The 17,399-nt window shown below is 44.8% G+C and overlaps 1 protein-coding gene across 1 annotated transcript; it reads left to right on the forward strand.

The window, feature by feature from the left end:
* The first annotated feature begins 6,033 nt into the window (after nt 1-6,033).
* LOC136647432 (sulfotransferase 6B1-like) lies at nt 6,034-17,399 on the forward strand. The gene is made up of 7 exons (XM_066622962.1): nt 6,034-6,235; nt 9,594-9,739; nt 11,736-11,825; nt 13,462-13,585; nt 14,643-14,737; nt 16,304-16,460; nt 17,269-17,399. The coding sequence occupies exons 1-7, from the start codon at nt 6,034-6,036 to the stop codon at nt 17,397-17,399; spliced, it is 945 nt and encodes a 314-aa protein (XP_066479059.1).

Raw genomic sequence — 17,399 nt, forward strand, 5'->3', positions numbered from 1 at the left:
AATGTCATTTGTCAAAGTCTAGATTTCAAATTAAAAATGTTGAGCAACATAAGCCGTCTTATCACGAATCTGCGTCTGAGAATGTGAATGGGAAGGTAGTAAGGCCCCATAAACATTTTATGCAAGGTTGCTCAGTTGCATACCTTCCAATGTTTCACAGAAGGTACCCAGAGACAGTCCTGCTCACGAGTGGGTGGGACTGGTGGAAAGTCCAGCAGCCAAGCAGCATAGAATGGCAGACAAAGGCACAGCCATACGCAACTGCGTGCTGCAAGCAGTCCTTTTTGTGCTTGCTACAGCGAGAACCTGCAGTTTGGTGATCAACAACCATGATCCTTAGCATCACTGTAAAGAAAATCAAGCATACAACTTTCTCATTGTCTTCCCAAGACATATACTTTAACAAACCAAGGCATGAATATGCAAATAATAAAGGAGAGGAAATATAGCTGGTTGTTTGGGCTGGGAAGGTTATGTTTTTCCAAGGACAGTGGTCCAAAAACTAACTAAATAGAAACAGTTGAGGACAAAGAGGTTTGTGCCATCCTGGTTGTTATAATTCGGATTCATTGCTGCCTGTCAGACTCTGCAGGGCAGTGTAATGTGCAGACACCCAAGACCCTTTACCTGCTCTCCATGACCTTTCAGGAAGTTTGGCTCTTAATGCTACTCTACTTCCTTCCTTAACTTTCTCTGCATGCTCTCTTTCCCAGACCATGGACAGCCATTACGAGTAGTGTGCATACTCATGTACACGTACACAAAGAGGCATACCGTCCTCTGTTCCACAAGTAGTAGAAAACTGACAATTTCAGAAGACATATATATTCTTGGAAACTCTGCTTGCTAGAACTCCCCCTTTTTCCAACACTGGTAACAAATAGCCCTTCCACTTAGGGGAATATATTCATTTAGGTACACGGGGTTTAAATAATGAATAGAAACTATATTCAAACTGGGTGTATTTCACCCATCAGGAAACAAATGCAGATTGGGCGCATCCTGCCCTTTCCATTTGTTCAGGCCTTCTTCGTTTTCATAGCAAAGAGGAGGAAGAGCTAACTTGTACCTTGGCAAAGTGACAATTTGGGGTTTTCTTTTGGTTTTTAAGCAGTTCCTGGAATGTTAAAGAAGTGACACTTAAAGGGATGAGGAATGAACAAAATGACTCATATGGCATCTTGTTCATTTGACCATAGGCATTTATTTCCTAACAAGTGAAAACTAAACTGAATGCAACCATAGTGGCAGAAGTTACACACATTACTAGGACACTTTGTGAGCTGCCACAAGAATGTGGCAACTACCCCATTGCAGGTTCTGTATGAAGTGAGTGTATACTATTACCCCAAGACAAGAGTACTTTACTGGCCCTACTGCATTATATCATATATTGTCTCCCAATGAAGCCTGGAATGGGAAGTATATGAAGAAGGGGAAGACTGGAGCAAAATGCAACAAGTGGTAAACTCACCGGAAAACAAATCAGTGACAACATGACTGGCAGGAAGGCAAACAACTTGGTGCTTGGTGCAGACTGAGAAGGGTCAGATTTTCAATCCTTTTCATCTTGTGGCACACTGACAAGGCACTAAATTTGTCAAGGCACACCATCAGGTTTTTGACAGTTGATAAGGCACACCACGCTGCCAGTGAGGGGCTCACATCCCATTGGTCCTACTAATAAAAGATCTTCACCCAAATTCCTGTGGCTCACCTGTGGGCCACTCGTGGCACACTAGTGTGCCAAGGCACAGTGGTTGAAAATGGCTGGGCTAGAGGAAGGGAACCCATGAGGTGGGTCTTGGGTCCTCAGACCTCGTGTTCCAAATTTAAAACATTAAAACAGTGCCTTCAAGCAAGGGTGTGATTGCAGCAGTCTATGAGCTTTGGTTTACAACTGTTTAAGCAGGCACAACTAGGCAAACTGGATTGTTCCCTTACTGCAGAACAAGATGCAAATATATGGAGTAAAGTTCGCAAATTGCCTTCTCATTGTGTGCTTGTGAAACCTCTTGTAAAATACTGTTAAGAGGAAATGCTTCAGTATGCTGAACTCCCAGTAGCAACTTCACCAGAGTCTATAGAAGAAAATTTTATGTCAGAAGCTGTGACTAATCAGGTTACTGCTGTCTCCTATTAGCCTGAAGAGTAAAGAAGTGGAATGCGCTGCTTCTGAAAAATGCAATCGAGTTAATAATTTCAACCCCAGAAGTCAGATAGCTACAATTTACCCCAGGAACACACACATAAGCCCCATTCAGATGAGTGTTGCGCTCCACTCTCTGTGCATTCCTCACCACAGCTTCAGTGTACCTATGCGTGTACAAACAGAAGCATCTAGGCACACTACAGGTATTCAGAACAACATGTGTAGGTTAAGGGGCCAAGCCTGCCCTGCAGATGTAGGTTCCCAGATGCACAGGACTGTGTTCTCTCCTGCATCCCAGAGGAAATAGCAATGAAATGCAGTAACCCAAATCTTCGGCTGGCCAAGAGCAAGCTGCATTGTGGAAGGTGTACGTTTTGCTGGTGGACACAGAAAATGAATGTGAAGCAGGTCTTTTCTCTTGACTGTGTGTAGCTCTAACAGAGTTAACAAAATGGCTGCTTCAGGTTTCTTCTTTCCTGTACAGCATACTTGAGATCAGGCACAACAAACATAAGGGACATGTGACTGAGGACTCACCATTGGTCCTGCCCCCAACCTGGGACTCTACCTGTCCACTCCCTGCCTCCATCACCACCTACTCCCTGCCCCTGTTCCATCCTCCTAGCACTGTTCACCATAACCAAGTATTCTTAATAGAGAGAGCATGAAGCCTGGTACTAGGGAAAGCTATTTTAGTACAATGTACAATGTACTTAGTGCAATGGCTAAGAACCTGAGCAGGACTGGGACACAATACCCTTGTGTCTGAAGGGGTGTACCAGATGCCTCCCACTTTACCTGTTGGTGCTCTAGTCCAGGGGTCTTCAACCTTTATCATTCCTGTAAGCTGCTGCAACCCCACAACTGAGGCTTAGTGACTCCATTGGGGTCCCGGTCCCAAGGTTGAAGAAGAGTACTCTCGATAGAATCATTCCTCTCAACACAACCCTGCACGCAACACTTTGATTTTTATTTTACGTCAGTAGCTAGGTGACATATCATGATCAAATGCCAAATACCATCTTTCTCCATCCTCCTACAGACGTTGAAAAGGATGGGGATAAGAGGTGCCTGCTAGCTGCTTCCTTGTCTCATGTCCCCTTCTGAATTTGCAAAGCTCCAATCTCCTGGTTCCTCTCTCTTCCTTCTGGAAAAGTAAATGAAGGAGAGTGGGGGCAATACACCTTATCCCACCACTCTTCTTTTTTTTTCCTCAGGAGCACTAGCAGTGACTGAGTTTCACAAAGGAATGAGAGAGAGAGAGAGAGAGGGAGAGAGAGAGAGAGAGAGAGAGGTTATATGGAAGTGGAAGTGACCAAGAGGAGTGGTGCAGCCAGTCAGATCCATTACGTCTATGAGGCTAGTTGAAGCAGTCACCACAGGCAGCAGATTGGTGAGGGTCACCCTCCTCTGTTCACCTGCCTTTACCTTTCCTCCTTCTTCCACTCCTTGGATCAGAAAGGAAGAAGGGAACAGGAAGGAAGAGGAAATGTGGAAGGGAAGGGAGTGCTGAGTTAGAATGTTGGAGAGCAGGAGGAGCAGAGGCTGGCACGTATTTGGGTAAGGGGGTTAACATTTGCAATGCCAGGTGTCAGGAGTGGCAGGATGGAGCAATGGCATCAGCTGCCTTTCCATGCTTGCCACCTGAGAGAATCATCTTCACCTGGCCTCATGAAAGGACCACCCTCAACTATGACTACAGTGAGGACATCCAGCTAGGCATGGATTACTCAGATAGCTTAGTGTAATAGCAAGTTCCAGTAGCAGTGAAGTGGTGGTGATCTAAAGCTCTTGGATAACCTTAGAAGAAGATTAAGGGCGCAATCCAGAAGGCGCCCTCGACCAGTGCAAGTCTCTTGCACCAGCCGAACAGTGTTGCAAAAGTGCCGTAAGGCACTTCTGTGACGACTCTGGAAGAGTGAGGCTGGCACATGGACATGCACTGGCCTCCATGAGGACAGCCCAGGCCCTGTTGGGCTAGCAGGAAGGTAAGGCCTCACCAGCTGAATCAGGCTAGCATGGGAGCATAGGAGACTGGGGTGGGGAGGAAGGGGGTGTTTCGGGGCGGGGGAGGGCAGGTGGGGTGGACTAGTGGGTGGCCCAGGGGTGAGCGGGGGGTGGGGTGGGGCCTGAAGTCAACACAATTGCCGACCTTAACCCCAGTCCTGGGTAGCCCAGAGCAACACTGGGTTGCTTGGATCTGCGCCACCTCTTTAGATGATGCAGATCCAAGTAACCCCATTGGGGCTGCTGCAGAGTTACCCAGGATAAGGCAACTACGTTCCCCTTGCCCTGGGCTGAGCCACATTTGGCCCCAACTCTACATTAGATATGGGGCAGGCCAGCTGGCCTCCCCATTCCAGAGCAGGTTAAAATTGGGCTGCCCCCCATTTAAACATGGCTACTCTTAATGATGGCTATTTGACAGCTCCAGGGTTCATGTCTCTAAGCCAGGGGTCTCTAAACTTTTTGGCCAAAGGGCCGCATCAAATATCTGGCATGGTGTCAAGTGCTGGAAAAAAAATTAAACATACAATTTAAATAAATGAGATGGAACTTAGATGATTGACTGAAATGAATGAAGGAATGAATGAATGGGCTCAAATGTCCAGGATTTCTCCAAGCACCAACACAGCCCAAGAAATAAAGCACACACACTTAAATGGGCCGCTATTCCCCCACCCCACAAGCACAATCGGGCTGGGTTTGGAAACCCCTGCTCTAAGCCATTGAGGAACAAGAGTGGAATGAGGCTGAATTGCCTTCAAGTCTTGCTTGTGGGTTTCTCAGTTGGTGAACCACTATAGGAAAGAATATGCTGGACTTAATGGAACTTTGGGCCTGATCCAGTAGGTCTCTTCTTATGTTCTTATATTGCTGGCAAACTGCCTGATCATCAAAGGTGCAGTTTAGCCCAGTTTAACGCCTGTTTCATAACTTGTCCTTTTACCTGAGGTTACTCTCCAAGCTGCAGCTTACAGACAAGGTACACATCTCCATGCCATATCTAGTACATTCTGCAGGTGGAAAAGAAATGTGAACATATACAGGTACTCTAAGAAAGCATGCATCGATGTACAGTCAGAGAAGAAGCTCCCTCCACCTACTCACAGGCACTTTGTTCTTATCTTTCCATTTGAAAACAAAAAACAAGAAAAGTGAAGAAGCCCATTTGGCGCATTGCAAGCCCTTTGCATGCTGCCATGTATTTTTCAGTCAAAACTGGCAGTGCTGCAGTTATCACACACAATACTTGGACACCATCTCACTGGGCTATGCAGCAATGTACATGAAACAGAATCCTAAACATGGCAGGGGTGGGTATGAATGGATTGCCATCTGCAAGTCCGTGCTACGAGTCAAAATGAAGAGAGAGGACTTTCTTCTATGCCAGAGCCCCATTTCCACTATTCTTGCTGCTGCTAGCTCCTGTTAGAGATCTCACAAAATTCCTAATCTTACCTTTATTTCCATTCAGCCAACACTGCATTTCAATTTTCTTTACCACACTCTTGGATAATTTCTCTTTCCCTTTTTTTCCCCTTAACTCCTTTTTTTCCCCTTAACTATTTAGGCGAGTTTTACTTCCTGGGAAAAGAAAATCAGCTTGACATAATGCTGTCAATGTTTGCCTCCAAATGCTACTTCACAGTGAATCTGCCATGAGGAAAGCAAAGACAACACTTACTCTCTAGCTGTGGTCTCAGTTAAACAGTAACTTTTCCCCTCAGTTTGGCTCTGCCCATCCCCCCAAATAAAAGCAATGACCTTTACTGTATCACGTCCTTTAAACTGCCTGTATAAAAATAGATCTGCTCAAGAATCACGGTTCACACCTTTGCCTCGGTTGATATCAGGTTCACATTGCTGAAGACATAAAAATGGCTAAGAACCGGCAACATGTTGCTGAATTTATGGACAAGGTAATGGTTGATGGTGCCAATATGCGCAAAGAAGATACGTACTTTTCCTATAAAGGGGTTTTGTATCCTACCGCTCTTTGCAATCCAGAAACATTACAAGCTCTTGAGTCCTTTGAAGCCAGGATGGATGATGTGGTCTTGGCAGGCTATCCAAAAACTGGTGAGTTGCTCTCTTTTGCCATCTTACCTGCTCTGATGTGGCCTAAGTGAGCCATTGGTACACACACAGGGCCTCTGGCCAGTAGTCTTCTGGTGCATGACAGTTGCCTGTTTTTTACGGAGCCACACTGGGATTTATGGTAGACGATCTCACAATTGGTGGCCGTTAAGTTCTCAGTAAGCTTGGGGCATTATTGGTGTGTACTAGTCTGAAAAGGTGGGCTTTGAGGCGCATTCATTCTCACTTTGTAAGAATTAGATGAAAGTATTCCCTGAAATCATTTCCCCACCTTTTCCATGCACTTTTAAAGGGTGGATGAGGTGTGGTGACCCTCAACCATGATAGAGCCATGATAGAAATATATTTTTTATCCAATGTGTAATAAAACCTGGATTTGCTTGTGCTAGATGTGCCATCCAGACTGGGGTAGAGGAATAATTTGTTAGAGAGGGGAGTGTCCTATTCCTTACTTTTTTTGGAAAAAAAATATTCAAGAACTACAAACATCATTAATAACAAATCCTAACCAGCTTCCTAGCACTGGCATAGCTCTTGCCAGTGGGGCATGTGCTGCATCCTGCAGTTGGGAGGGGGGGAAGTCAAGGAGGTCTCCTCATGGTAAGGCCATGTTTGTTCCCTTACCCATAAGTTGCATTGCCCTTATATTGGTGCTGGAAAGTGGGTTAGGATTGTGCCCAAAGTTTACTAAGTGGTGGAGCCCTTGGGGCTGGGGCAGTAACATTCAATCGGGGCAGGCAGAGCCTCACCATATCCAACAAGTAAAAAGAAAAAGTTCCCTGCCTTTCTGTGTTGCTCCTTTCTTCTCCAGCACAGTGAATAAGTTGAGCAGAGCACACACGCAGACATAACAATATGCAGGGAAGCAGCCAGCAGCCGATTTGCTGCCATCACAGCTGGCTTCCAATGAAATTAGGCAGGGTGCCAGTGTCATCAATATCCGGGGAGGCAGTAAGCAGAGTTGCCTCCAGCATATTAGGTGGTTATCATGGCTGGCTTCTAATTTTAAAAAAGGCAGGTGAGATTTCCAATTTTCCATGCTTGAATGCTATTAAAAAAAGGTGTATGAAAACTTCCACATTGTTGTACAGGCATGGAAAGAAGGGAAGCCCATCGCATGATGTCACAGACACCAACTAGTATCACACTAACATCCCCAGCAAATTCCAGGCATTTGGGGATCCAGAGGTGCAGGGGCTGTTGCTATGCCCATTTTAGCAATGCTGCAGTGGCTGGGAGGAGCTCCATAAACCAGGATCTGCTGCTCCCACAATGCCCTATTCCACGGCTTTTGTCATGACATTCAGTCAGGAAGGAAGGTGTTCTGGTAGCAGGTTCAATGATGCAGTTCTGCAATCTCATACTTACTTGAAAGTTTCTGGAGCACAGCCACCGGGCAGCCCAATCCTGAGCTGCCTGGGGCGCCCAGCCTTGGCGGCACCGAGAACGGTTTCTGCCAGATCCTGCACACCCTAGGCTACCACGGGAGGCTCCTTGAGGGAAGGGGACTTCCATCCCCTTCCCCCCGGGTAAGGAAAGCAGCCCTGCAATGGGGCTACTCACTTTATCGCCAACCAGAAGGTTGGTGGTAAAGTAAAGGTGCTCGTGTAGGGCACCGAATCCTCCACAAGCGCCTTGGATCCTGTGGTGCAGAGCGGAGCTCCGCGGACCCATCTCCCTCCCTCCCCCAGCACGCCTCCAGCCTGCCCCTTTCCCCGCATCACGCCTCCACTTCATGCCTCCCCCCACCCTCTCCCCACGCCCCACTGGCCTCCCCCTGGAATGCCTCCTCCCCAGCCAGTGCTGGGCTAGCATGGGCGGGAGCCCAGCAGTGAGGCTAGCAAACATGCCTTACGGCATGTTTGTGACAGTCCGCTGTGGCACGGAGCTGCAGCATGGAGTTCAGGATTGGGCTCTGAGTCATCACTGAAGGTGACATCAGTGGAAGGGGCACCAAGTGTGTTACCAAAAAGGCTGTTTTGTTTAGGGGAATTATTTATATTAGCCTTCTGGAAACTTTTGGGACCATAGGCTGGATACAAGACAGCGTAGAGCAAAGAAATCCCTTGTTTAGCTTAATGAGGAGACTGGGAGGAAGGTAACTTTCAATCAAAGGATTATATTTTTATTGCAAAAACACACAAAGGTAACATAGTACACATGGAGAATCGATAAGTATAGATTTCTAGTACTTGTCTGGTGTACCTAACTCTTGGTGGTTGCATGTGGTATGTATTTGGGTGCATCCGAAAAGGAAACAGAAATGGTTAGGGTGTAGGAAGGTATTTTAGGGGTTCCTTAATCTGCTAAACCCAGTTGCTGACTAAAGATGGGGGGAGAAGGGAGGAATAGGTAGGGAAGAAGGGGGGGGGGAAGTTTAGATGCACGATATATTTACCTGTGTGGGGGAGCAGTTGGATGAAGAGAGTCCTGTGTATGGCCCCTCTAGCAGGTGGGCAGTCAGAGAGAGAGAGAGAGAGAGAGAGAGAGAGAGAGCTGAGCTCTGCGTTCTCTCTTATAAGAGTTGCCTGACCTGGAAGTCAATCTAAACTGACCGGAGGTATCCCAGAGCTGTGGGCATGCTCAGTAACACACAATGGTACACGTGGAGTATGTGATGAAAAGGTGGAAGGGTCCAGAACTCAGTTATCAGCAAAGCTTGACTCTGGGGGAGGGGGAGTAGCTTATTTCCTGTTGCTACTGGATTTGAGTCTGGAGGTGGCTTAATGGTTGTGATTTAATTAACCATAGGTAGTAGACTTTGCTGCCAAAGTCTTTGCTGCCAAAGTCAACACCTTTAAGGTGTTTGCATATTCAGTGATTGACTTAAACAATAAAGACATTTCCAGTGTCTCTAGAGGAAATGAGTCTCCCCAGACTGACAAACAACATGAGAAATGAGTGAGTTTAAGATCTGACTCCTTTTGTGGCCTGAAAGAGAAGTTTTAGGCCTGCATTTTAGTAAAAATCACAACTTAGAAGGGAAAAGGGGGATTTTCATGTAACAAGTGTGTACACCAATCAGTGTACAAAGTTGGGTTGCCATCTCTTCAGGACTGGCCTGAAATTTCCAGAATCAACATCAATCTCCAGGTGACCACTGCAGATTTTAACAGGGCCTCCAAGTATTTTCAGTGGTACATCCTGTTGGGGAAAAGAATCTCCTGCAATAGCTTTAGTAAGAGTTAGCAACCTACTACCAGGAGAAGCAGTGGACTGCACCTGAAGGAAACAGGCAACTTTTTTTCTTTGTTAAAAAAAGCAGCATGATGAAAGAATGGCTTTGCTTGCCAGCCCCAAGTCCTACTCCATTTTTTTAAAAATTTTCCATTTCTTCCAGGCACTAACTGGCTCGATCACATCTTAAGCAGCTTGGAAAGTGCAGCTACAAAATATACGGAAGAAGAAATGAAACAGCGAATTGCTATTGAAAAAGAATTGGCATTGGTGCCACGCCTAGAATTTGGCGATCCAGAGATGTGCAAGGTTAGCCAGGGAAATGACAGTCCAGCATGGCCAACTTGAATTGAATGAAGTCGTTTCCCCCTGCGACTCAACTCGAAAATGGGTCATAACAGGGGCACTTTCTGAGTCGCCGAGTCACTCGTTTGCGACTTGATAGGATTTGAGTCGTCCCCATTAAAAAACCCGCCGTGGAAAAAATGGGGCTGCTGCCAAGGGGTGTGTGTGTGTGTGTTGGAATACTTCTTTAATATTCCCCTGATATCCTGTCCCATCTGTAAACAAGGCAGGAGGGGGTGGGAGGGACTCTGTGAGAGCCGGGGCAGAAGCAGCAAGAGAGAGGAGAGTCATATGCAGCAGCTGTGAGGCTTACCAGGACGAACCAGTTCTTGACCGCTCTACTCATAAGTAGTCCCACTGCAGCTAGTCATTCAGTAATAATAATAATAATAATAATAATAATAATAATAATAATAAACTTTATTTCTATCTCACCCTTCTCCCCAAAGGGACCCAGGGCAGCTAACAACATATAAAAACAGATTAAAACATAATTTCACAAACAGATAAAAACATATTAAAAACACATTAGCAGAACCCATAAAAACAGTAGTCAGATAAAAGTCAGAATAAAAAAGAGCATAAAACAGCAGTTCTTAGAGGAATCAGGCCCGTAAAAAAGCAACTAAAAGATGTATAAAAGATGTTAAAAAGGCCATGAAGTCAGAAGGCTTGGTTAAACAGCAAGGTCTTCAGGCCTCGCCAAAAAGTCTCAAGAGAGGGAGCCATTCTCAAGTCAAGGGGAAGGGAGTTCCATAATGTTGGTGCCACTACTGAGAAGGCCCTGTTTCTTGCTGCCACCCCACGTACCTCCTTAGGGTAAGGGTTCCTCCCCCCAAGTAACAATGGAGCCATGCAGTGGAAAGCATGATCACTATGAATTGCCTCCCCCCTTCCCTGTCTCCTCCCCCTCCCTTGGCTACTTCAGCCAATTGTAAGACAAGAACCCCCTTGGGCTCCTCCTCCTCCCCTACCTCACCCAAAGAAAGTATCAAACCATTCATCCTGCAATCAGTGATCATCGGTTCTTTCAGAGATGGGCAAAAGAGCTTCTCCTGTCTCTCTTTCCCTCCATGGGCTTCTCCAGCCAAATAAGAACCCCCTTGGGATCCTCCTCCTGCTGTACCTCCCCCCCCCCCCCAAAAAAAAATCAGAACGTCCATCCTTTTTCCAATTATCATTGGTTTCATTCCTTCCTAACAGAGGTGGGCAAAAGACCTTGCTCCTGCCTCCCATCCTCCTGCCTGATGCAAAAAACAAAAACAAACAAAACACTTCCTTGGTTCCTGGCTTCCCTGTTGCTCTCTAGGTCTGAATGATGGCCCCCTGAGTTTTTTTCACACCGCAACACCCATAAGTAACACACTCAGACACAGGCAGACTCGAGTCTGCATGCTTAGGAATGAGTGCCGAATCAGGAGATGACGCAAGTGTTTTTTCAAGTCTTCCATGCACGTGACTCACGAGTTCACAAGTTAGCAAAGTGGGGGAAGATGTCACACCCTGATATAAGAAATGAATATTCTTGAAATTTTGCAGGATGCAAGATTGATCACTCTCTCAGAGTGTTCTGGCAATCCTGACATAATAAAAGAGAGAGGGGAAAAAAGACTAAAGTGCAAAGGATAGATGGAAGTTGTATAAGTGTGGAAATCTGCATATCACCCAGGAGACACTTTCTCAGTAAAGAGCAGCCAAAGTACCAGTCACAGGGATACTCCTCAAATGCAACTGTTCTCCATACCTGACGTGGACCTGTTTGCGCTTGTCACTTATGTGTAAACAATTCTATGTCAGGATTCTTCTTGAGCTCCCAAGGGGTCAGTGATTAGGAGTGGACTTTTAGTACTATTGAAAGATTGCCATCAGCTGGAACAAAGGCCTAATGCAGTGCCATTTAAAAAGATAGGATTTTGTAATGCTTGATACTGACTTGGTGTTTATTTTCTATTTTTTCAAGAGGTTGAATAAATATCCTTACAGAAGGATCCTCCTAACACACCTCCATCCGCATGCCCTCCCCACATCCATTTTCAAAAATAAAGCCAAGGTGAGTCGGCTTTACCTCTCAGCCTGTCATCATTTCAACTCATTCTAGACTATGCGTAGCTTTGCGGTTCCATAATTTGGCATGTGGCACAATTAGCACCATAGCACTTGTGTGTGCGTGTTGGTTAAACCACACTTTGGTACGTCAATTTCAGTAAGTTCAATGCCGGCATGTATGAAGGTATGTGTGTTTGCGTCACCAAAAATGGCTCTTTGCTGTGTTGGGGTAAAGGAGGGAAATGAATTATTCCTATAGAAAACTGCTATCTCATTGTGAGCCAGACCATTGGTTTATCTAGTTCAGTTTTCTACACTGAATGGTACAACTACCGAGAGTTTCAGTCAGGACCTGTTCCAAGTCCTAGAGATGCAGGAGATGCAGGAGACTGAAGCTGAGACCTTCTACTTGCCAAGCATGTGCTCGATCTCTTCTCCCCTTCTCTGTCATGCCATCATAGTGTTTCCATCTCTACCCACCTAAGGGCTTTGTGAATCAGACTTGCAGGTGCACCAGCGAAGATTACTAGCTGGTTGCCCACAGTATGTTTTTTTTAGTCATTTGCAACCCAAAAAAAGAAGGGGGGCAAAAACCAATTATTGTCAAGATTCCCTGATGTATCACTGGGAACAAGCCTGCCATAATGCTGCACCTGATGATGCTGGCTATTTGATGCACAACAAAACTGACTCACCTTGCTGCACCCTCACAACCTCTGAGAATTTTGTGGGTAGGGCAAGTTTAAAAAGAATAAATATAGCAAGCAGCAAGCTGCCAGCACTGACACAAAGCAACAGACCGTTTTGCCAAGAATTGCATGCAGGCACCTCTATGTAAAATGAATCTCTATAAAAGGAATTCTGAATTTCTTGCAGAGATATCCATTTTCAATGGGAACTTGCACCACCCAGCCAGTTTGCTGCTGTCAATAAACACACATGAGCAGAAGCATTTAATGTTTTGAAAGAAGTCCTTTACCTACAATTTCTACATCTTCAGTTTGTTTACATCTTCTGAAGTGTCAGAGGCTTCTACTACTTAGGAAACAGGGAATCCTATAGCTGTTCTCTTTGTATTGGTGTGAAGGAAGTCTGCAAGGTGTTCCTTTGTTGGCTAGAACCAGGTTCCCAAACTTTCTCTGCTCATGATCCCCCTAAGGTTTTCCGTTCTTTCTTTCACAGCAACCCTACTGTTCTATTGAAAATTCAAAATATCCCATGTCAGGCCTGTGAGTTTGCTGTAACACCCCATGGCATTGTGATGCACAGTTTGGGAACTACAGGGTTGGGGAGGGGGAGAGGCAGAAGGGCAAATATGTAGAAGGAAGGAAGTTTCTTAATGGACACACCTGCTACAGGTATCATAGAAGGCAGAACAGGTAAAGAATATCAGGTGTGAATCCTGTAGGTGGCATTGCACCCATATTCCAACAATTTGATGGTCTAGTAGGCCACAGAACTAAGCACGATCAATTCCTAGAACATTACACTACTCACTTTAACCATAACTGGAATGTATTTAAATGAAATGAGGTTGTGATTAATACTAAATTCCCCCTCAGTGACTTATATAGACGCTGTGAAATAGCAAGCTACTATCAAACAAAGCTTTAATTATTGTTTATTTCTTCATGTTTCAGGTACTAGTGCTGATTCGAAATCCGAAAGACACAGCAGTTTCGTATTTTCATTTTTCAAATAACCTGTTTTTTCTTCCTACTTCAACATGGGATCAATTTTTCACTGATTTTATGAATGGAAAAGGTACGCTTCCTGTCTCACAGCAATGTTTCCTAAATGGTGATGAAAGAGATGGTGCTCAGTTTGGGAGGACTCCTGGCCTCAGCACCACCTTTAGATGTCCAGGTGGCAGCTGTAACCAGCAATGTGCTATGTCAGTTTCATTGGATATGCAGTGACACCCTTACCTTAGGACTTGTGAATAGGAAACCAGTTTTTTTATTTGTCTATCCTGTGCATCAGGCACAATGAAGTGGTTGCCCCATATGGCGAGTGAGGTGTGGTGAAGACTGAAGCTAGGGAGTGAGTACCATGCCCATCTGTGAGGTTAATTGAAACAGCGGGTGGGGGGGTAGCGACTGTGATTGTGTGAGCACCGATCTGCTGGGAGGAGCACCAACTGCCATACATTCTAGGTGGAGTGAAGCAATCCTCTAGATAGGGCAGTGCACTCACTGCACCCAGCCTGACTACACTTCTGTCTTGAATGCTACAATTATCTCTTAGCTTCACTTTGGTAATGTGTATTATGTGGACCTGTCCTTGAAGACAGTCCAGAATCATCAGCTGGATCTAAAACTGGCAGCCCATTGCTAGCCTTTGGGAGTCTGTGACATTGGCCCTTTGCCTGTTTCCTCTCATCCTTCTCTTTCAAAGTTCTGTTTTGGCCTTTAGAAACTCATATGGCCTATGTGTACAGTATAACCATACGCTTTTATCCTGTACCATCATCTGGGACTGCTCATTCCATTAGAATTCTCAAAGGTATGTTCAAACATGTAAAACATCAACAGTGTGTGTGCTTGCTGTGGGGAACACCTGTAACACCAATATTTCCTCCAACCAACCTAATGTACAGAGCTGCTTTAAGTTTACTCATCTGATAAATGTGAAGAAAGGTTTGAGGGATATGGATGAAAACATTTAAGGTAACATGAGCAGCAATTTTATGCATGTTTACCTGGGCGTAAGACCCACTCACCTCAGTGGCACTTGCTTCTGAGTAGACTGTAGGAAGTCTCATGCTTTCAAGCTCTAACTGTTCTAACATGCAACTTGCTTCCCTGTTTTTTTTCTCTAGTGGGTTGCGGCTCCTACTTTGACTACGTAGCTGAATGGGACAAGTATGTCAATGATGCAAACATTATGGCCATATGCTATGAAGAACTGAAGGAGGTGAGGTTCACACTGGCTTCTGGGATATTTAAGTCAGGTTATTTTCTTACTCAGCTACTGCCCAAGAAATGTGAAGTTCATTTGAGTAATGGAGGAATATAGACGTGCCACTCCCTATTTTCCTGTCCTAATTATGCAAACCAACAGCATCTGCTTTTGGCACTCACATAATACTTTGTTGCATAGATGCTCAGAAACTATTGAGTGAGGTAGATGACAGTGGACAGAGTTATGAAAATACAAGGAACCCCTGCAGTCCAGCAGTTAAAAAGGAATATAAAGGCAACTCTACAGGAAGACTGTAGATGTTATAAACCCAAGAGAACTGGGTCTGACACCACAAATGAACAACCTATGCAGACTTTTCCCTTATTACCTTTGTCCTTATTTCAAACATAAAATTATTTTAACAGAATTGTTGGGGTCCCAAAGACGTTACCAAAAAGGGCTGTTATGATTTAAGGGGAATTATTATATTACCCTTTTGGAAACTTCAGGATTGCAGGCTAGATAACAAGACAGCGTAATGCAAAGAAATTCCTTTTTAGCTTGAAAAGAGACTGGGAGAAAGATAACTTTCAATAGGATTATATTTTATTGCAAAAACACACAGGTAAACATAATGCACATGGAAACTGGTAAGTATATGTTTCTTGGTTCCTAGTACTTGCATCTGGTGTACCTAGCCTTACGGTGGTTGCATGTGAAGGGTATTTGGTGCATCCGAGGAAATCAGGAAAAGGGAAAGATTTTAGGGAAGGATTTTAGGGATCACTGATCTGCCAACCCAGTTGCTGACCAAATGTGGGTAGAGAAGGGGAGAAAAAGGGGGGGGGGAGAAGGGAAAAGGTTCCAGACGCAAGATATAGTTACCTGTCCTGAGAAGCAGTTGGGTGGAGAGTCCTATGGAGACCCTCTGCCTTGGAAGGGCAGCCAGAGAGAGAGAGGGAGCACATGGCAGCCTTTCTCTTTTAAGGGTTTTTGCTGACCTGAATGACCCGGATGTGGCCTCCTGGATGTGCATGCTCACTACACACAGTGGGACATGTGGAGCATGCAAGAAAAACAGGATAATCGGAAGTCAGCTATCAGCCATGCTGGCCTCCTGAGGGGTGGGGGAACTGAAACATTCAATAGACCAGGACCATTTCAAATCTGCATAGGGTACTTAGGCGTGATTAAGCTACAACAATACAGTGATTGATACTCTTCCTTGACTGGGGGATGGGGATGTGGTCACCATGAGCTTGACTTGGCTTGATTGTCCTGTGTGTTGAGGTTTAATGGGTTTGCATAACAGTGATTGGATCAGGAGGCACTTTTGCATTGCTAGAGGTTGTGTAGACTTGTGACTTTTACCTGGGTTTTGGAAAAGTGTGCTGGGGGAAGTGTGTCCTGTGTTTTGAGGTTTGGCCTACATGAGTTTTCGTCCATAATACATAACCAGATATAAAATCACAACTTAAAAGGAAACAGGGGATTTTCACGTAACAAAGATGCAATATCAATATAACGTTTCTCAGATATTCAGTACAGGTATCCAATCTTTTGTTTCTGAAAATAAAGGATCTGAACTTGGGACTGAAAAAAATAGCGAAATTCCTTGGCTTTTCTCTCACTGAAGAAGAGATTAAAAGCGTGGCAGAAAAGAGCAGTTTTAAAGCTATGAAAGAGAAATCCTCAGAAACCCATGGGTCATTTGGAGACACTTTCTTCCGTAAAGGTAAATTTCCAGGCAGGTGTGTGGTGGGAGGGAGAGCAGGTGGTCACAATTTCACAAATGTACTTTGCAGGCCAATATGGTGTTTCCGCAAGAGCTATGGTAGGGACGCCCCAAAGGAAAGTGAGATGAAGCTCAGCAGAGACAACTGATAAGTCCTGCATGTAGTGCTAAAGTTCTCAGTGTCTTGGTGGACAACAGTTTGAACATGAGCCAGCAGCATGGTGCAGCAGAAAAAAGTAAATGCAGTGCAGAAGCTTATGTTTCCATTCACTCTGTGATTTCATGGCACTCAAGTTCCAGTCATTATCTTGTTCAAAATGCATTTCAATAAAGTCAGTTCAGAAACTGCCAAAGGCCATGGTGGACAAAAGCTCTAATCTTATCTCTGCTGCTCCTTTGTCTGCTTTCAACAAAGGATGAACAGAATATTATTTTAAACATAGAGCCAAAGTGTGAAACCTTTCAAAAACCCCTTAAAAGTATCTTCCCAATAGTTAGGAAGAGGATCACAATGTGTGATCCTCTTCTTCGAATGAATTATGACTTTGTTGCTAATCAAGGGCATGTGTTTCTTTTGGTGAGTGGGGGATCACTAGCATGTCATTTCATGACTCTAGAATAGATGGAGTGAAATATCTCCAGAACGCTCCAATGGGGAAACAGCCCATGAAGATTCTCGCCTGGAATGCTCAATTGTCTCCCTTAACCATCATAACCCAAAGCAAAATCAAATGGGGAAACATCCCTTCTTCACTGAATATTCTCTCAATGTATGCTCTTACTTGGCACTCTAAAAATATGTCTGCAGGAACTGTTGGTGACTGGAAAAGCCTGTTCTCCGAGGCCCAGAACCAAGAAATGGATAGAAGATTTGAAGAGTGTTTGGCTGGAACTAAATTAGGAGTGAAGATAAAGTATGACACTTACTGCAAAGTCTGA

The sequence above is a fragment of the Tiliqua scincoides genome, chromosome 1 (assembly GCF_035046505.1).
Source record: "Tiliqua scincoides isolate rTilSci1 chromosome 1, rTilSci1.hap2, whole genome shotgun sequence".
In the NCBI taxonomy this organism is placed as follows: domain Eukaryota; kingdom Metazoa; phylum Chordata; class Lepidosauria; order Squamata; family Scincidae; genus Tiliqua; species Tiliqua scincoides.